Source organism: Vicugna pacos, unplaced genomic scaffold (assembly GCF_048564905.1).
Source record: "Vicugna pacos unplaced genomic scaffold, VicPac4 scaffold_104, whole genome shotgun sequence".
In the NCBI taxonomy this organism is placed as follows: Eukaryota; Metazoa; Chordata; class Mammalia; order Artiodactyla; family Camelidae; genus Vicugna; species Vicugna pacos.
Window position 1 is genome coordinate 7385592 of NW_027328784.1, and position 17166 is coordinate 7402757.

At 52.9% G+C, this 17166-nt stretch overlaps 1 protein-coding gene across 1 annotated transcript; it reads left to right on the forward strand.

Moving 5' to 3' along the window:
* The first annotated feature begins 1728 nt into the window (after window positions 1-1728).
* LOC140694810 (uncharacterized) lies at window positions 1729-17165 on the forward strand. Its single transcript, XM_072957869.1, has 13 exons — window positions 1729-1997; window positions 2302-2422; window positions 2688-2886; window positions 4998-5172; window positions 5291-5372; window positions 8607-8693; window positions 9028-9098; window positions 10282-10369; window positions 12572-12704; window positions 13092-13145; window positions 13420-13616; window positions 15385-15494; window positions 16891-17165. The coding sequence occupies exons 7-11, from the start codon at window positions 9060-9062 to the stop codon at window positions 13475-13477; spliced, it is 372 nt and encodes a 123-aa protein (XP_072813970.1). The 5' UTR covers window positions 1729-1997; window positions 2302-2422; window positions 2688-2886; window positions 4998-5172; window positions 5291-5372; window positions 8607-8693; window positions 9028-9059; the 3' UTR covers window positions 13478-13616; window positions 15385-15494; window positions 16891-17165.
* Window position 17166: the final 1 nt, after the last annotated feature.

Here is a 17166-nt window from a genome sequence, read left to right on the forward strand (position 1 = left end):
TCTGCGTCCTCCCGAGGTTAGACGTGCGAGAGCAGAACTTTCGGAGCCAATGGGAGCAAGGGCGCGGCCAGGACGGGGGTGGGGGGAGGCTTATGGGGCAGCTGGGTGGGGCCGGGGCGGGCGGGGCCGCGCGGAGGTCCTCAGCTGCAGGTGGCACCGGCCGGAGGCTGGGGCAATGCTGCCAACAGTGGGCGCGGCGGCGGGGCAGCGGGGCGGGGGCACCCTCACCTGTCTGTGTGCGGGGCTCAGCCTGGGCTCCGCGGCCTCCGCTTGCACCGGAAGTGGACCCAGGCTACCGGTGGGCAAGATAGAGGACTGAGCCCAGGCAGGCACGGCTGGCCAGGTAGGGCACCTGAAGTGCAGATCCGCCAGGCCGGCTGCCGGCCTTGAATACGCGCTGCTAGGCAGTTTCCAAGAAGACGGGATCTGTCCCAAGAGGGGAGGTAGGGCAGGGTGCCAGATGCCTGGTTGGGTGCGGTCTTACAGGAGAGCCACGTTGAGAGGGTGCAGAGCAGCCCCTGTGTTGGCGGGGCTAGGAATTTGGGGTATAGGGTGGGGATGATGTGTGCCATTCCCTGTGGTCTCCCAAAGAACTCGCACCCCCAAGCAAAGGACCCTGCTCCCTCCACCCTTCACTGCATCCCCTGCCTTCCCCATCACCACCGCCCCTGCCCCCGGAGGGTCCCATGACCTCTCCCCACACCAGGCACCGTCCCTGTTACAGGTACTTATCTCCTGGTGGTTCCAGCCCAAGGGTGGGGGCTGTATCTAACCAGTTAGGATGCCTGGAGCCTTTGTATGAAACCTCAGACTATAATGCAGGCGTGCACAGAGGCCCCTCAAACAGGATTCCCTGCATTCCCTCCCCACCACGCACCCACAGCGCAGCTGCCACACCAGGCCAAGCCTGCTGGAGGACCGCTGTTCCCTCTCCACCTGTCCCTGATCAAGAGTGCACCGCCCACACTGCTGGGTATTTAGTGGGCCTTAGAAGAGCAGCTGGTATTTTCATGGACAAATATTTGCTCTTTTGGGAAGAGTTGAGTGCAAAGGGATGTAGGGTATGCCTTTTCTGTTGTCCTGGAACTGGTGACTAGGATGCAAACTTAAGTCAAAGCAGTTTTTAGAGAGAGCCGCAATATATCTTACCCAAAGATCACTGTTCCCCTACAAAGGCAACACCACCTGGCGGGTGGGGTCCTGGTCCCTCTTTCTGGAGGTTGGGCTTTGCACCCTCCAGCTGGGACAGAGCCCGAAACAGCTCTGAACACGCTCCAACAGGCTTTCCCAGCACAAACTGCCTTTATTTTGAATCTGGCTGAAGGAAGCAGCTGAGAAATCTGGGTAAATCTTCCTGGGTGTAACCATGCCTTTTGTGCTGAATGAAAGAGCGGCTCTCCACATGCTAACAGCTTAGAACTGAATGTGTGTCGAAGCCTTCATGCATGTAGCATGTTGGGAACAGCGTTTCATGGTGAGGGGAACTCTATAACTTACATGTGTATGGGGAAGCCCTCACTCCAACAGGGTTTTCCTGCACAAACTGCCTTTATTTCGAAATTGGCTCTTGCTGAGAAATCTTGGTAAGTGTTCTTAAGTGTAGCCATGCCCATTATGCAGGATGAAAGAGCGGCTCTACACTTTTTCACATCTCAGAAATGAATGTGTGTTGAAGCCGTCATTCATGTAGCGTGTTGGGAACACAGAATTTAGTGGTGAGAACTATGTAAATTACATGTCTATGATGAAGCACTCTCTCGAGCCGGGTATTCCAGTGCATACTGCCTTTATTTCGAAACTGGCTTCTCAGAAGCCTGTGGTCTCCACTGCAGGTCTGTCTCCAAACCCAGGGCCAGCATGGTAACTCTGCTCCCCCTGTCTATTCTGGAAGTTCTAGGTGTCCTCCATGGCCCTTCCACCATTATGTTTTTGGAAAACCCCGCAGATGGAATGGGCCTGAGAACAGGAGAGCTGGATGCCAGAAGCCACTGCCCAGTGTGAGGCTCCTGGGAGGGGCATCTCCTCTCCGTGGGCTCTGATCTAACCTCCCCTCTCCCCCACCCCCACCCCTCTCCTCCTGCATTTCCTGATTGATCCCTGGATAATGGTCCATACCAGGAATGACCTGGGAGAGGTTTTATGAGTCTTTAAGTGGAAAAAAAAAAGAAATCTTTAGACAAGTTACTGAAAGTAACTTCCAGCTTTACCGGGAAAGACCTCATTCCAATGTTTAAGGCTAGTTGACAGGGTGTCAAATTGCTTAACCACTCACATCTGAGCAAGTGCTACCTCTCTCTCCAGCTCCCCGCAGCATCCACCTGTGGCAACTTGGCCAAAAGAAGGCAAGAAAGCTCTTTCCCCTCGCCAGCACCAGCGTGGCTTTGGAGTCAGTGGAGGCTGAGAGAAAGAGCCCCGCCCTGAGGTTTGAGGGGCCTCCAGCCACAGCCAGAGGAGCGGGGGTTTTCAGAGTGGCCCAGCAGGGAAACCAGGCAAGGCCACCTGGCCCAAGTCTTCCCTGCCCAGAGAGCCCCATGAACTGCTTTGGGCCACACTCCCCGTTTGGGCCCCCTGCAAAAAGATACCACGGGAGCCACACCTGAGAAGGCAGAAGGACAGCCCTTTAGCCTGGGGTCCCAGCAGGTGTGTCCTGTGAGACCTGTGGCCACATAAGTTCCTTGTCTCTCCAGGTCACTGAAGGGACTGTGCTGGGCATCTTGGTGGTCAGGGACATGGGAACACCTCTAAACTCTGAAGAAGGACAGAGAGACTCTTCCTGGAAGCAAGGATTCCAGGGAGACACCTTGCCCAGAACTGGGGGACTGTGTCCTGAGCAGACCCCTGGGAGGCAATGTGGGGCTGTGGGGTCCTCTTCTGAGAAGGGAGCAGGTGAGTTTTCCGGGGGTGGGGTCCTGCTTTGTCCAGATATGTCCTTGTGTAAGACTCATTTACAAACACCTCCAAGTCCACCTAGGGGTGGCCCCAGAGGTGGGGGTAGAGGAGGAGAGTGAAGGGTGCAGACTTAGGGCCCCCTGAGCCACCCAGGGAGCCAAGGGTCAGTGGGAACATCTTGGGAGTCTAGTGCAGGGGTGGAGGACGAGCACTAAGAACATGCCAAGTCATGCAATAAAGTGACCCGTGACCACGAGACACAGGTGGCCGTACACCAAAAGAGGCAGATAGAAATTTAGACCCAGGATCTGAGAACCTTGAGAGGGGCTGGAGGGTCCCAGGAACCCTCAGGAACAGCTCTTCTAGGGGCACAGACATCCCAATACACACATTTCTCATGGAAGCTTTTTGGGGTGCAGAGTGAGTTACCAGGATCCTGAACTTAGTATGGAATCACGGTTCCTGGCAATAAATTGCTGTCATTTGTCCCTGGACATGCACAGGGGAGCTGACTGCTGTGGGGGTCACTGCAGGACTAGAATCTTCTGGTGTCTGCTCTGTGACCACAGAAACCCAGGGGGATTTCTCAACAGGAGAACCTGGAGACCATGCCTGCAAGGACCACCCTCATGGGATGGCCAAGGAGCTCGTGGTACCCAGGTCACCAAGTGACGAAGTTGTGAGGTTGCCTGGGGAATCGTGGGGGCATGTAGATTTCTGAGGTCAGCACGTGGGCCCAGCACTGCTGGATGGTCTGCACAAAGAGGGGCCTGCCCTCCTGATGATGGCTCTTAACACCTGCAGGGAAACTGCTCCCAGGGCTCCTGGAGGTCCATATTGAGAGTGTCCTGCCAGCCTTGTGGGGTCACCTTCCCCTGATGCAGAAGCAGACCTCTCTCCCTTGAGGCCCAGGGGACACCTGGCTCAGGTGCCACCTGTGTGCCCTGGACACGCAGAGCCCCAGAGCTCTGGCACAGCCTGGGGTGTGGTGGTGTCCGGGCAAGAAAGGCCCTGGGAAGGGGGTCATTCAAGGGCAGAGGCCACTCTGCAGGGATGCTGGACCTGGCAGCAATGCACTGCTTCAGTACTCCCTTGGGTTGGGTCTCCAACCTGTGGGATGGAAGGGCCACTCCTTCCTGTGTTGCAGTCGGGGGAACTAGATCCATCGTCAAGGTCAGCCCTGAAAATGGAGGCTGCGCTACCTCCATTCCTGGAAAGAAAATCAGTCCCCTCCAGTCCAGGTGATTCAGAAAGTCATTCAGCAATGTTCGGGGCCCCCACTTTAGGCTTTGAATTAGAGCTGAGCGGCTTAGGAGGCCAGATCCCTGACCGTGGCTCCAGGAGCAGGTTTTCTGCTGGGGGACAGGATCCTCACAAACACCTGTGTCTTTGTGGGACACTCCCCTCTGACAAGCTGGGAGGCAGGGTGCAGTTGTGGGAAATCGTGTTTACATGAGCAGAGGGCCACCATGTGGTGGGGGCACAGGAGACTGTGAGAATGAGTCCCACAGCCTTTCTGGAATCAAAAAACTGGCAAATGTGAAAAAGTGCATAATTTGTTTTATTGAACAGGCTGCTTATGTACATTTGGAGGACCAGGTTCAATGACTCAGCATCCCTCCAGGACAATAGCCTCAAGAGAAGAACAGACAGAGCAGGAGGAGATCTGGGGTTTCTCCCAGGAATGAGGTGGAACAGGGATTTCTGCAGATTTGCAAGGAGTCCCCGACCACTGAGCATGGGGTTACAGCCCCACGAGACCCCTGTCATGTTTGGCTTGGGCTCTGGTTCTGGCCTGCTCATGTATTCTTCCAGCAGAGTTCCAGAAACTCAGAGGGTGGACTTAGAGGGGCTGCGTTTGGAACCTAGTGAGGAGTTGGAGGGTCCTTTATATTGAGTCCCTTCATCCTAATCACCGTAGCTGAAGCCCAACACCCCCCAGGCCCCCATGGTTGCCGTGGAGGGAGAACAAGCCTGGCAGGCGACCTAGGGGTCCCACTACTGTGTCCTTCCCTTGTCTTCGTTCCCTTTCACCCCGGAAGGTGTGATTGTCTCGTGTCATGGTGGCCTCCACAATGTCCCTCCCGGTAATCTCTCTTCTCCATCAGGTGGGGTTCCCAACCCCGCTCAGCCTTCTCTGCATGGATGCTGAAGGACCAGGCCCACCTGAAGTTCTGAGCTCGAGCAGTAAGGTGGAAACAAAGAAACCAATGGAAAAAAGAAGCAAGTGATTGTGGCAAAGCTCCCCACCACAGAGAAGCTGCCCTGAGTGGAAGGGAGAGTGTGGGCATGCCCGTTTGTTTCCTATCTCCCAGTGCTCTTAGCTTTCTTATTGCCTACCTGCATGGTTACAACAAAATGATCTGCAAAACTGAAAATATTTACTCTCTCGCTTTTACAGAAAAGGCTGGCCAGCCTCTGGTCCGGTACCAGGCAAGAGATTGGAGTTCCTTTCCAGTTTGGAAACATCTTGGCAGGCCCAGGTTTGCAAAGGTCTTTAAGAGTAGTTACGGAGTTTTGCTTTTAAACTTTTTTACGGCTGTATATACTTGTGAGATGTGGTTGTGATGTATAATTCTGAGCCGGGATTTTCTCAAACTGTTTCTCACTTCTTATACCAGACATTCCTAAATTCCAAGTGGAACTGCATATTAAGGAAGCCATGGAATTTAGCAAAAGGATACAGATCTCATTTCCTTTTAAGCATCGGTGTACCTCCATCATGGCAGTATTTGTTATGTGTTATTGATAGGGGAACTAAGTAGTAAACAGATTAATAGAAAATAGGGGATTTTAGGTACACAGGTTCATCTTTTCAACATTGTTTGTAATATTTGCAGTTTAAGATGACCATTCCTGAGAAACAGGCAGCCTCTTAGAATGAAATAGCATTTCCTCTGAACCATAATTAATTTTTATTTTGTAGACAGCAGGAAGGGTAATAACACGTCACACATTTGGGGACGTCAAAGAGAAAATGTAACTTTCTGGGAGCTCACTCCCCCGCCTCCCCCTGCCCTTTTTACTGTCCCATTCTCCCTGGAAGGCTCTTTCTTATCTTCTGCTCATGGCTCCAGTAACTCTTTCTTCCTCCTTGTTCCTCAGCTGGTAAGGTTAGTTTTCTACTTTGAACAAGCAAACAAGCCAACAGAAGAGAAATTTCACAAGCAACTCCCAGCACATCCGCTCGCCTTCTGATGTCTGTGACCTCACTCTCGGTGCCCCACCGCTTATTAAAAGTGGCATCGAAAGCCAGTTCCTCCAAAAGTCCCCGAGGCCCCATCCCTCCCATCTTCTCTGGGTTGTCACTCCCAAAACCATCCTCTCTTTCACTGCCTCATCTATTTTGTTCTCCTGCTAGTTGGCACCATCAGTATATAAACGTCCATCCTCTTAAACCAACAGCACTCCTTGACCCTAATTCACCCCCACCAATTGCCACCCTGTGTCTTTGCAGCAAATCTTTAAGGAGTTGTTTAAACTCACTGTCTGCATCTTCTCTTGAGCCATCCCCTTTTACACCCATTCTGGCTTTTCGCCTGATCCCTCGCTCTATGGAAACTGCCCTGTCAAGGCCATCAGTGACCCCATGTTGCTAAATATAGTGGTCAATTTTGACTCCTCATCATGCTTGGCCCCTCGGCAGCATTTGACCCAGCTCTTCCATCCCTCCTACCCCGTGTTCCTGCTTCACTCAACCCCCAGCCCATCTCTCTGTCTGTTTCTGCTTTTGGCCTGCTGGCTGGTCCTTTGCCAATGTCTCCTGTTTTTTCCAAACATATACTGTGGGTGTTCCCCAGGGTGGGTTCCTGGGCCTCTCCTCTCTCTCTCTGCTATTCCTTTGGTGGAAGCAACCCAGCCTTGGAAATTGGCATGCCATCAATTTCTCGATTTCTCCAAAATTCCCTGATTTCCCCTTTCCATCTGAGCCTTTATCCCTGAGACTCACATCACATTCTTTTCCTTTCATTCATCTTGCTTTCACATTCATACATATGTTCTACTATGAAATTACTTTTCCAAATTTTGAATCAGTACATATATATCATGTAAAATGCTCAAATATGTATTATTTCCACTAAGATGCTAATTCTACCTTAGAACATTTCTGCACTTCTGTATTTATGTGAATAAAGCGAATAGTATTTCTACAAGCCTCATAGTTAAACACTGTTAGTTTGGGGCTATTATGTAACATGAAATAATGGTACATCAACATAGTCGTTTTTCATTTATTTTTATGTAACACCGAGATGAGGTTTTTGCCCTGAAGACTGGTTTTATTGAAATTTTACCTACGTTACGGACAGTCAGTTTATGTGAAAGCCCTCATTTCTCCCCTTTTTGATATATGCTCCATTTGGCTATATATAACATATAACTTGGCATGAAACAAAATTCCCAAATCATTCACATAATACAATTAATATGTTTAATTATATTTTTTAAATGTTAAAAAGAAAAAGAAAACAGATTCCTCTACCTATTAGGCACTTCTGTGGCAATATGTAACACACCCCTTAACCATGACATTGAAGAACTGAGCTGATACCAGCCCCTTTCCACCTGCTCAGCCCCACCTTTTCCCATCCCCTTTCCCATCCGGAGAGGACATCCCTCCCATTGTCCAGGCCCAGATGTTGGAACCATGTCCTTTCTCTCTCTTTCTTTTACACTCACAGACAGCAAATCCAGCTTGTTAGAAAATTCTGGATATTCTGTCTTAATTAAATACCTGCTCTCTGCTCCCCGCCCTCCTAAGAGCCACCTTCAGCCTTTCCTGGATACCAATAGCCTTCTGTTTCCATCTTTGCTTTCCTACAATCTCTCATCCACACAGAGTCAGAGGGAGCCTGTAAAAACATACATTGGGGGTGGTGGGTGTTGCTCAGTGGTAGGGCGCATGCTTAGCATGCTTGAGATCCTGGGTTCAATCACCAGCACATTCATTAAAATAAATAAATTACTTCCCCCCAAAAAACACAAACACAAAAGCATAAGTTGGACTACATCACCCCTCCCCTCAAAACTCACTAAACGGGTCACCATGTCATTAGGAGCCAAAGTCGTCACAAAGGCCTCAGGACCCGGCGTGCTCTGCCTCTCTGCCCACACTCTCCCCCTCACTCTGGGGGCCTCTGGCTCCGGCTCTTCCTTCTTCCTCCGGATCTATTCTGCTTCAAGTTCATTACTCCGTGAGATCTGCCAGGATTGCCTTATTCTCTCCTGCCTGCCTCCCACCCCACCGCCATCACCCGAGTTTGCTCATATCACTCTTTTTTAAAAATTTATCCAAACTCTTGCTACCCCAACATGCTGCCTGTTTCCTCTGCTAAAATTCTGAGCCCCCAGTGATGGGGAGTCATGTCTATTTTGTTGACTGATAAAGCCCGAGAGCCTTGGGAACGGTCTAGTTAGGAGATTCCCGTATGTAGTAGGAGCTTATACACATTTGCTGAATGAATGTAGATGCCCTGGTCCAATCCGATGGAGCACTTCTGTGACGTGCTCAAAGAATAACTCTCCTTTCCACCTGAGAGGGGGTGACAACTTCCCTGCTGATTAAAGGCAAGAACTTTTTGCTTTATGCTGTTAACCTTAGGCGGGGAGACTGGGGGATCTTCATATATATTTTTAAATTTGGTTCACTCTGCAGTTGGTCTTTGGTCTCTGTATAATTTTGAGAAACTCTTTATAAGTGATCATTCTTTGATCAGATTGAACAGGTTCCAGGGGGAAGGACCAAGCCTGTCCCATCAGCCATCCTATGTGTCTTGTCCTGGGACCCAGTGGATGCTCAGCATGTAAGTGAACCGACAGGAGTGAGTGAAGAGATGGGAGCATCTCATTATTGTGGCGGATCTCTGTCCAATGCCTTGAGATTTGGGGAAGGGTTTACGAGTGCAGAAGGGAGAGGTCAGGTCCTCTGTGCTTTTCCTGAGTGCCCTGGCCTTACCCATTCCCCCAGCCCCCTCTGGGCAGCCAAGCCAAGGAGCTGGGCCACCAGGGGTTGTGCTGATCAATAATCCACCTTCACCCCAATTCCGGGGGTAGGTACACATGGTTGTAGACACTGGAGTCAGGTCCTTGGAGGAATTCCTCACCGAACTATGTTTTGGACCTTTTATTTTTCTCTAGAACCTCCAGCTGAAGAAGATTGTCTTAGACACATGAAAGTTGAGGACACCTTCTGTCCCCTCGCAACCCAGGTGGGCCTGGGAGTCTGCTTTTTCTATAGCCGATGGGCTCGTGTTGATTTGGGCATCCCTGTGCCTGAATTCCTGCAGTACACTCGGTGGTAAGGATGGGGGTGCCTGGCAGGGAGGGAAGCGGGTTGGGAGACTGTACAGCTGGGCTGATGTTAACCTGGGGTGAGCGGGAGCTTGCTGATGCATGGCATCTCGGGGCAGGGAACTCTCCACACTCAAGAGGGGTTCCCACTCCCGCAGGGTCCCTTTGATCAGGGTGCTGGGCTGTCAGGGGACCACAGGGGTCCCAGTGAGGATTAGGGTGCCTTCAGGCAATGGGAAGTGTGGGGTCCAGTGGCAATTGAATTAACTGTGCACCCAAACCCAGCCCCCACCTCTTTCAGCCTGTTTCCTAATCTGCAAAACTGGAATGTTATTAAACATCTCGCGGGGTCATTGATGGGCTGGGACAGACTACACAGTCAGGAGCTGGAATTCTTCTGTCCCCTGATTGTTTGCCTTCTTTCTGACTATTTGCTCTCACAAGCTCAGTCTCTCTGTCTCTCGCTCTTTCACTTCTAAGTTTCTCTCATGCTCTGGTTTCATTTGATTTCCAACCACCGCCCCTCCCCTCCGCCAAACTCCAGATGAGTGAACTTGATTTCTATGTGTCAGTTCCAAATTCCCAGGAAAGATGCTCTGTCACCCTCTGGATCTTCTGTCCAACCCATGAGTTGTGGCCAGATGAGCGAGTCCCTCTGGGACCAGCAGAGGGTCTCTGCCCAGCCCCCAGCCACCACTGTGGGAGCACATAGCTCTCCGTGGAGGAAGTACTGGCTGTGACCTTGTGTCACTAAGTGTGAATTTATGTCTTCTCTTGAACCACCTTCATCCTCCTAAACAAAGATGAAAATTAAACACTCCCGGGATTTGTGTCATGGAACACTCAGGGTGGGGGCTAATGGGGCTGGAATTTCTGCTGTATTTAAGGGGCTACAGTGAATCCCCAACGAGAGCCTGCAAAGGGAACAGCACCGGCCCCACCCGGCACTTAGGGCGCTGAGTCTGCGTGACGTTGAGCCAGGCTTCTGACCACAGCTCAGGGGTCTGGTCTGACCAGTTAGCCTTTGAAACCAACCAGCTTTGGATTCCTCAATCCCACCCTGAGGTTTTACCTGAACCATCAGCTTCTGTATCTCTGAAGACAGATGCTGAGGACCCTTCACGTAAGCCGTTCGCACAGCCCTGTTCAGGCCTTTGTGCTGCACGGTCTGCCCGGCGAGCTGACCGAGGTTGGTATTTTACTGATGTTAGAAGTAGTCTGGTTTCCCGATGTACTGTTTCACTGAACAAGCAACAGAAGCCACTTCTCGCTGATAAAAGCAGAAAAGGGACATAATGAAAAGATACTGGGAGGGTGTGTGGAGTGGCCAGGACCGGAGCCAACCCAGGAGCTGTAGGAGGTGTTAGGGAGCCCCAGGCACCAGGCTGGGAGGGGTGCTACCGGGCCCCCTGCCACCCCAGAAGGGACCCCCCTCCACCCGACCCTCCACCTCACTCACTGCAGGTTCATGTCCCGGCAGGGCCAGGTCACACTGAAGCCACCAGCACACACCTCAGTTGGGGAGCTGGCCCCGTCTGAGCTGCGGGCGTGCCTGGTGTGGGGAGAGGCCCAGTTAGAGGAAGGCAGTTCCCCTACTGTTCCGAGTTAAGGTGCAAGTCAGTGCCCATCACTCAGGAGAGCCAGGCTGGACGGACCTCATTGTGGTGACTAGGCTGTCTGAGTTCACTTATTACTTTCTACGTTTGAAGGCCCTGGAGGGAGAAAAAGTGAAGGTTCTAGTACTTATTTTGTGTTTCCCACGTACCAGGTGTGGTAAACAAGCCACTTCAGACAAGGCCCGGAGCAACCACGTAAATAGGCCACGGAGCAAGTCGTGCAGTCAGGCCTCTGTGGTCCCGAAACCCGTGTCCCCATCGGCTCCATAGTTACCAGTGGAAACTAGGGGGATTTATGGGACTGTGTGCTCCTGTGAGGGCTGGGATATGTGTGTTTAAGTCCACATCTTCAGAAACTCGGCTAGAACCACAGCCACTGATTGCACGGTGGCAGAGGAAGGGAGGATTCCAGCCTCTGGTCCAGCTCGTGTGGAGCTCAGAAGTTCTTCCTCCTGTCCTGAAAATAACACCAAATCTGAGGGAGCTGCAAACCCACTGCTCTTCTTAGATCCCAGAAGACTGAGGGGGAAAGCTGCTTCCAACCCAGAGAGGTTGCAAAGGGAACAGCGGGCAGGCTTGGAGAGTCACAGCTCCCAAGGCAGAACCTGCTTTTGTAAGAACCCTGGGGGCAGGCAGATTTAACAGGTCCCTGAGGCCAGCAGGAGGCTCAGTGTGGGGAAATCAGAGTGTGACAACTCCAGGGGGCCAGTCAGAGGGGCCCCATGCTCTTTTTCATGTATTTTACATCCAGGACCGTGTCCTGTTCTCAGAATGAAGGTCAGAGGATAACTCCTCATGCTTCCTGCCTGGAGAGGAGAAAATAACTGTATTGAAATACACCCAGAACATTCTGTTTCATTGGGGGAAGTTGTTTTTTGTTTGTTTTTTTAATGAGAAATTATTTTACCAGAGCCTAACCAACCTGGGAGAAGGGAAATCCCTTCTGTGTCACCCAAATTGGGGTGGGGGGAAAGAGACACACTTGTGGAGGTCACAGCTCAGGGCACAGGCTCAATGAGAACTAATCACAGGACTGCAGATGCCCTGCTCTGTCCCGCTCCCCCAACACCTTACCTCCATGTCAGTAGGGCCCGTGTGTAATAACAGGAATAATACTAACAGAAGTAAATGTCTCAGGAGTGTCTAGGGAAAACCCAAAGACAGCGGGGAGATGAAAACAAGGACACACAGGCTGTTTTAGCCTCTCACACCAATAGCTGTAGCAAACTACACACAGCCCAGCCCCAGTAGATAAACAGACAACCTCACAGAAGAAATTATTTATTTTGGTTCTCTTACCCAGTGCATTCCATGGTGCATCCTCGCCTAGAATTGAGTGGAAGCAAGTCCATCTCAGAAGGGACATAACTGAAGAGGGATGGCTTCCCAGACTCTGAGGGGCAGAGAGAGCACCAGCCTGGGTTAGAGAAAGGTGAGGGGTGGGGTAGGGTGTGGGCTGCCTTCTTCCCCATATAAGGAACCTTCCTGAGGCCAGCACAGTAGGAGGGAGGGCCATGGGGTGGAAGCAGCCAGACTTCATCCTGAGAACTGTTGGGATGCCTCAAAGGGACCATTCAGGTGCCCAAACTGGGCCCTGATTGAGGGAGCCAGTCGGTCTGACTCAGAGCCCAGGACTGAGGTGGGCTCACAGCAGGCCGGTATTACTTGGCCGGATCCATTTCACTTCTCCGAAGCCCTGTGTAAAACATGAAGCGTGGACGGCCTGGTGAGCACAGCTCTGCCCTCAAGACCGGTTTCAACTCCTCTCTTCCCAGAGAACAGCATCTCTGAACCCGTCCTGGGTGACCTCACAGAGATCACCCTAGTGGCCCAGGCTAGTGACCGGGAACATGTACCTTCCTGCAGGCAAACCCTGACGTCCACTGATGCATCATATACTGGCAAAGAGTGAGTCACTGTGCATTGGTCTAACAGCAGAGACTCTGCCAAAGGCCCAAGAGGTGGTGTGTGGGACATGCAGGGGTGCAGGAGTGTAAGCAGTGCAAAAGTGTAACTGGTGACAGGGGTGCAGGGGCTGTGGAGGGCGCAGGCATTTCAGGGGATGTGGGGGTGGAGGGGTGCAGAATTGCAGAGAGTAGCAGGGGTGCAGAGGTGCAGGGAGTGTAGGGATGCAGGGAGGTGCTCAGGGACCTGGCCAGGATAAGAAGGCAAGTGCACATCCTTGCAGTCAGCCTGACCCCGGTAGGCTATTGCAATGCTTTTGGGCTGCGGCGGCGGCGGTGGCGGTTGGGAGGCTGCCCGGGCAAGCCGATCGATTTCTTCTCTTCCCTGCAGCCTGGCCTGGGGTGGGGCTTGGCCGCCGGAGATTCGCCAGATGTTGCACTCCAGGTAAGCTTGCTCCTGGTAGGTGGGGAGGTTAGGTCAGAAGGCAGTGGCAGCGGCAGAGGGGCGGAGCGGGTCTACCCCTGGTGAACGGGTGGAATAGCTGCCTTGTCCCGGCTGCTGGGCCTGGGAGCGGCCTCTTCTTCCCCAGGTCGCCGGACACTCCTGTCCCACTCAGCTTGCTGAGTGCGGAGTGGGGGCGGGGCCGTTAAGGTGCGGGACCCACGGGGGGAGGGAGGCTGCCGCGGGGGAGCCGATCAATTCGCTCCGCTCTCCCCAGAGGCGGAGCCAGGGGCGGCTTCTGCTGCCCTAGAGGCGGGACGCGGGTCTCCAGATGAACTTGCTCCTGGGAGGCGGCGGCGGAGGCGGCAGGGGCAGGGGATGTGTTCCAGGGAGTTGCTCCATTTCTTCTCTCCCCCACGGCCTGGCTTGGGGGCGACGTCTGCCGCCGGAGATTTGCCTGAGGTCCGACTCCAGGTGAGCTTGCTCCTGGGAGATGGGTGCGGTGCGGTCAGGGGGCTGGTAAGGTGGTGGCTGCAGGCATAGGGAGGCTGCCCCGGAGGAGACTGTGGATTAGCTCCATGTCTGCACCGCGTGGCCTGAAGGCGGCCTCTGCTGCCCCAGGTCCCGGGACACCCCTGTCCCACTTTGCCTGCTGGGGGCGGGAGGCAGGGTAGTCAGGGTGCAGGGGTGGCGGTGGTCGGGGGCCTGCAGCGGGGGAGCGGACCATTTGCTCCCATCTTCCCCGCGTCTTGTCCTGGGGGCGGTCGCTGTTGCCCTGTGTTATGAGACGCGTGTATCCTAGTCGGCCTGACCCCGGGAGTTGGACTTGGTACTTTGGGGGTGGTGGCAGCAGCGGCAGGTTTTCCCATGGAACTTGTCCATTTGCTCCCACTTCCCCCCATGGTTTGCCCTGGGGGCGGTCCCTGTTGTCCCAAGTTCGTCGGACGTCCATCTCCAGGTCAGCCTGCTCCCTAGAGGAGGCCACTGTGAGGTCATGGGCAAGAGTGGTGGCTGCTGCGGGGGTAGGGGCTGCCTTGGGGAGCTGGTGGATTGGCTCCCGTCTCCCCGATGGCCTGGTGTGGGAGTGGCCTCTCCTGCCCCAGGTCACCAGACGCACCTGTCCCACTCAGCCTGCTGGGGGAGGGGCGCCCTGGGCGGTGCCTTTAAGGTGCGGGGGTGGCGATGGCGGGGGTAGAAGACCTGCAGCGCGGAGCCTGTCAATTTGCTCTCCTCTTCCCCGTGACCAATCCTGGGGGCGTCCTCTGCTGCCCAAGAAGCCGGATGCCCGTCTCCAGGTCAGCTTGCTCCTGGGAGACGGGCCCGATGCGGTCAAGGGGCAGAGGCAGTTGCGACGGCCGGCTGCCCCGCCTAATGGGGCCACTTCTTCTCCTCTCCCCTGACCTGGCCTGGGGACGTCCTCTCTGGCGCAAGATTCGCCTGACACCCCACACCTGGTCTGATTGCTCCTGGAAGGTGGGCGCGGTGAGATCAGGAGGTGGAGAGGACAGGGGCTGCCCCTGGAGAGCTGGAGGATAAGCTCCAATCTCTCTGCAGGCCTGACGTGGGGGCGGCCTCTGCTGCCCCTCGTTCCCAGGTCACACTTCTTCGGGTCATATTTCCCCGGGGTTGCGGTAGGGTGCGGGGGCGTCGGGGTGTTGGCGGGGGTATGGAGCCTGTCACTCGGGAGCTGGGGGTTTAGCGCCCATCTTTTCCGCAGATTGGCCTGTGGGCAGCCTCTGTTGCTCCAGATCGCAAAGCAATTTCCCTGACAGCTTAGCCACCAGAGGTGGGCAGGATGGGCTGAGAGGGCTGAGGCAGCCGCCAAGGCAGCGACGGAGGGGGCTGTCCCTGGCCAGCTGGTCAATTTGTTCCCATCTCAACCTTTGCTGCCCCAGTTTCGCAGAACGCCCTTCTCCAGTTTATTCTTCTCCAGGGAGGTGGGCGCAGTGCATGCAGCCCGAGGTCTGGGCTCTCCCTTGGGAGGGGCAGAACTCTCTTGTTCTCCTTTGTCTTTATTCTTCAGCGAAGTGGTTACTGGACGCAATTCTTAATTCTGAGAAAGTGTAGCCTGTGTTATGGAAGAGCTGCTGGACAGTGAGGTTTCTGGGTGGATTTTCACATCAGCTGATGCCCCAGGCAGGCAGGAAAGCTATTACTCAGAGCTTCTTAGTCTGGGGTTGGGGATGGCCCCGCCATCCTTGCCATGCTTTTTAAAAATGTGTTACTCCCCTCTTTTTCCTAGGTGACATTTTAGGTTATTGGGTCTCAGATTGCTGGCACACTCATCCCTGTTCTCAGACATCTTTTAAACTTGGGTGAAGTGATAAGTAGGGGAAGATGATTTACTGAAAGGTAAGAATACTTAAATTCGCATTAAAGCTACATTCTGTCAATCTTTCTAAAATGATTTTCCTCTGATTCTAAATCCACGACCTAGTGAATGTTGTACTCCTGTGTAAAATCATTGATCTTCACATCACATTTGTTGAGTGGTCAACGAGATTTGTTAATTAGATTATTCCTGAAAGGAAAAGTTCAGGCTTTTCAGAATTCCTTGTCTGATGTCACCCAGGCAGTCACAGTAGAAGACAGAGCTGATATAAAAATCCCTCAGCTGCCTGAACTGCAAAGCTTCTGGGATTACTGATCCCTGAAATGCAGGTGACTCTTGATGATAATCTGGGGGATGGTTTAAATGATCAGATTCTTCCAGTCCTATAAATGGGTTCTGTGGCCCCAGCCCCGGGAGAACTGGACATAAGGGCCATATCGTGTGTGGTGGGATGGGAAGGCAAGGTGTAAGAGCTGGAATCACTGAGATTCCACACTCGCTAAACACAGACTCCAGAGCCTAATTGTTGTCAGGTTCTGTTCTGGATTTGAGAGTGTGTTCATACATGATTCTTGCCCTTCTGGAGTCACTGCCTGGGTGGAAGTAACCTTTACATAGATCTGTGGAGGATGACATTTAAGTAGATGGGCTGTTATGGTTCTCAATGTGCCCAGGCTTGCTCTTCCAGGCACTCGTGGGACTAACGCGAGTCATGTTATTCACTCATTCACTGATTTATTACCCTTGAATTGATCACTCGTCCCACAGTAAGTGAAACAAGGTAACAGGAAGCTGAGTTTTGTCCCCTCTCCTATCACTGATTGTTTTTCAGTCGGGCGCCCTGCGTATGCATTGTGAAACGGTGGTATTTCGTGCCCAATGGGGCAGCACTGTCAGTTCTGAGAATCAGGGGAGACACATGGGTAGGACAGCACCCTGACACACATGGCACCCCCCATCCCGTGAGACAGAATTGTCGATGCTCAGGTGACCCGATGTAGACTGCGGTGCTAAACCTGAGCATGTTTAGTTATCCTGGTGGCTATGAAAATACAGACTACCAGTCGCTACCTCTGGAGACTCTGAGGGTGTGCACCCCAGGATTCTGCATTTTAAGAAGCACTTTAACGAATCCTGATGAAGAGATCTGAGTGTCCCACGGAGAAACACTGGTGTGCGAGGCACCAATATTGAGGATTCTCAGGGAACGATGTCTTTTTAGGATGGTCCATGGGCCCTCACTTTAGACTTTTGCCTTGAGTTTAATTTTATGTGTTCAGAAGTGATGTCTTTCAATTCCAGTGCATGTCAGCATGCTCTGTGCAGGGATTTACTCTCAGTAGATGGCAAAAACTATGATTCTTCAGGTCACCGAGCTACACTGTGAACGATATTTTATTTTGGTTTTCTTTGTAGCAATGCAGAGTCTCCCGAGAAGAGATTTAGACTCAACAGCTTTGTGTCAGACTTTGGAAGACCGCTGCTGCCCAAGGTGTTCTCTGGCAGTGCAATGACGAATCTAGGTCCCTCTTTCACTGCTACATCAATGAAGTGGACCACTTGGACAAGGCCAAAGCTGGTATCCCTACCATAGCCCTTTACAGTGTTATTCGGCTCCAGGAAGCCATCAGATGCAGCAGGTGGCCAGAGGAGGAGCCGAACAGACTCATGAAATGTGACATCCCCAACTTT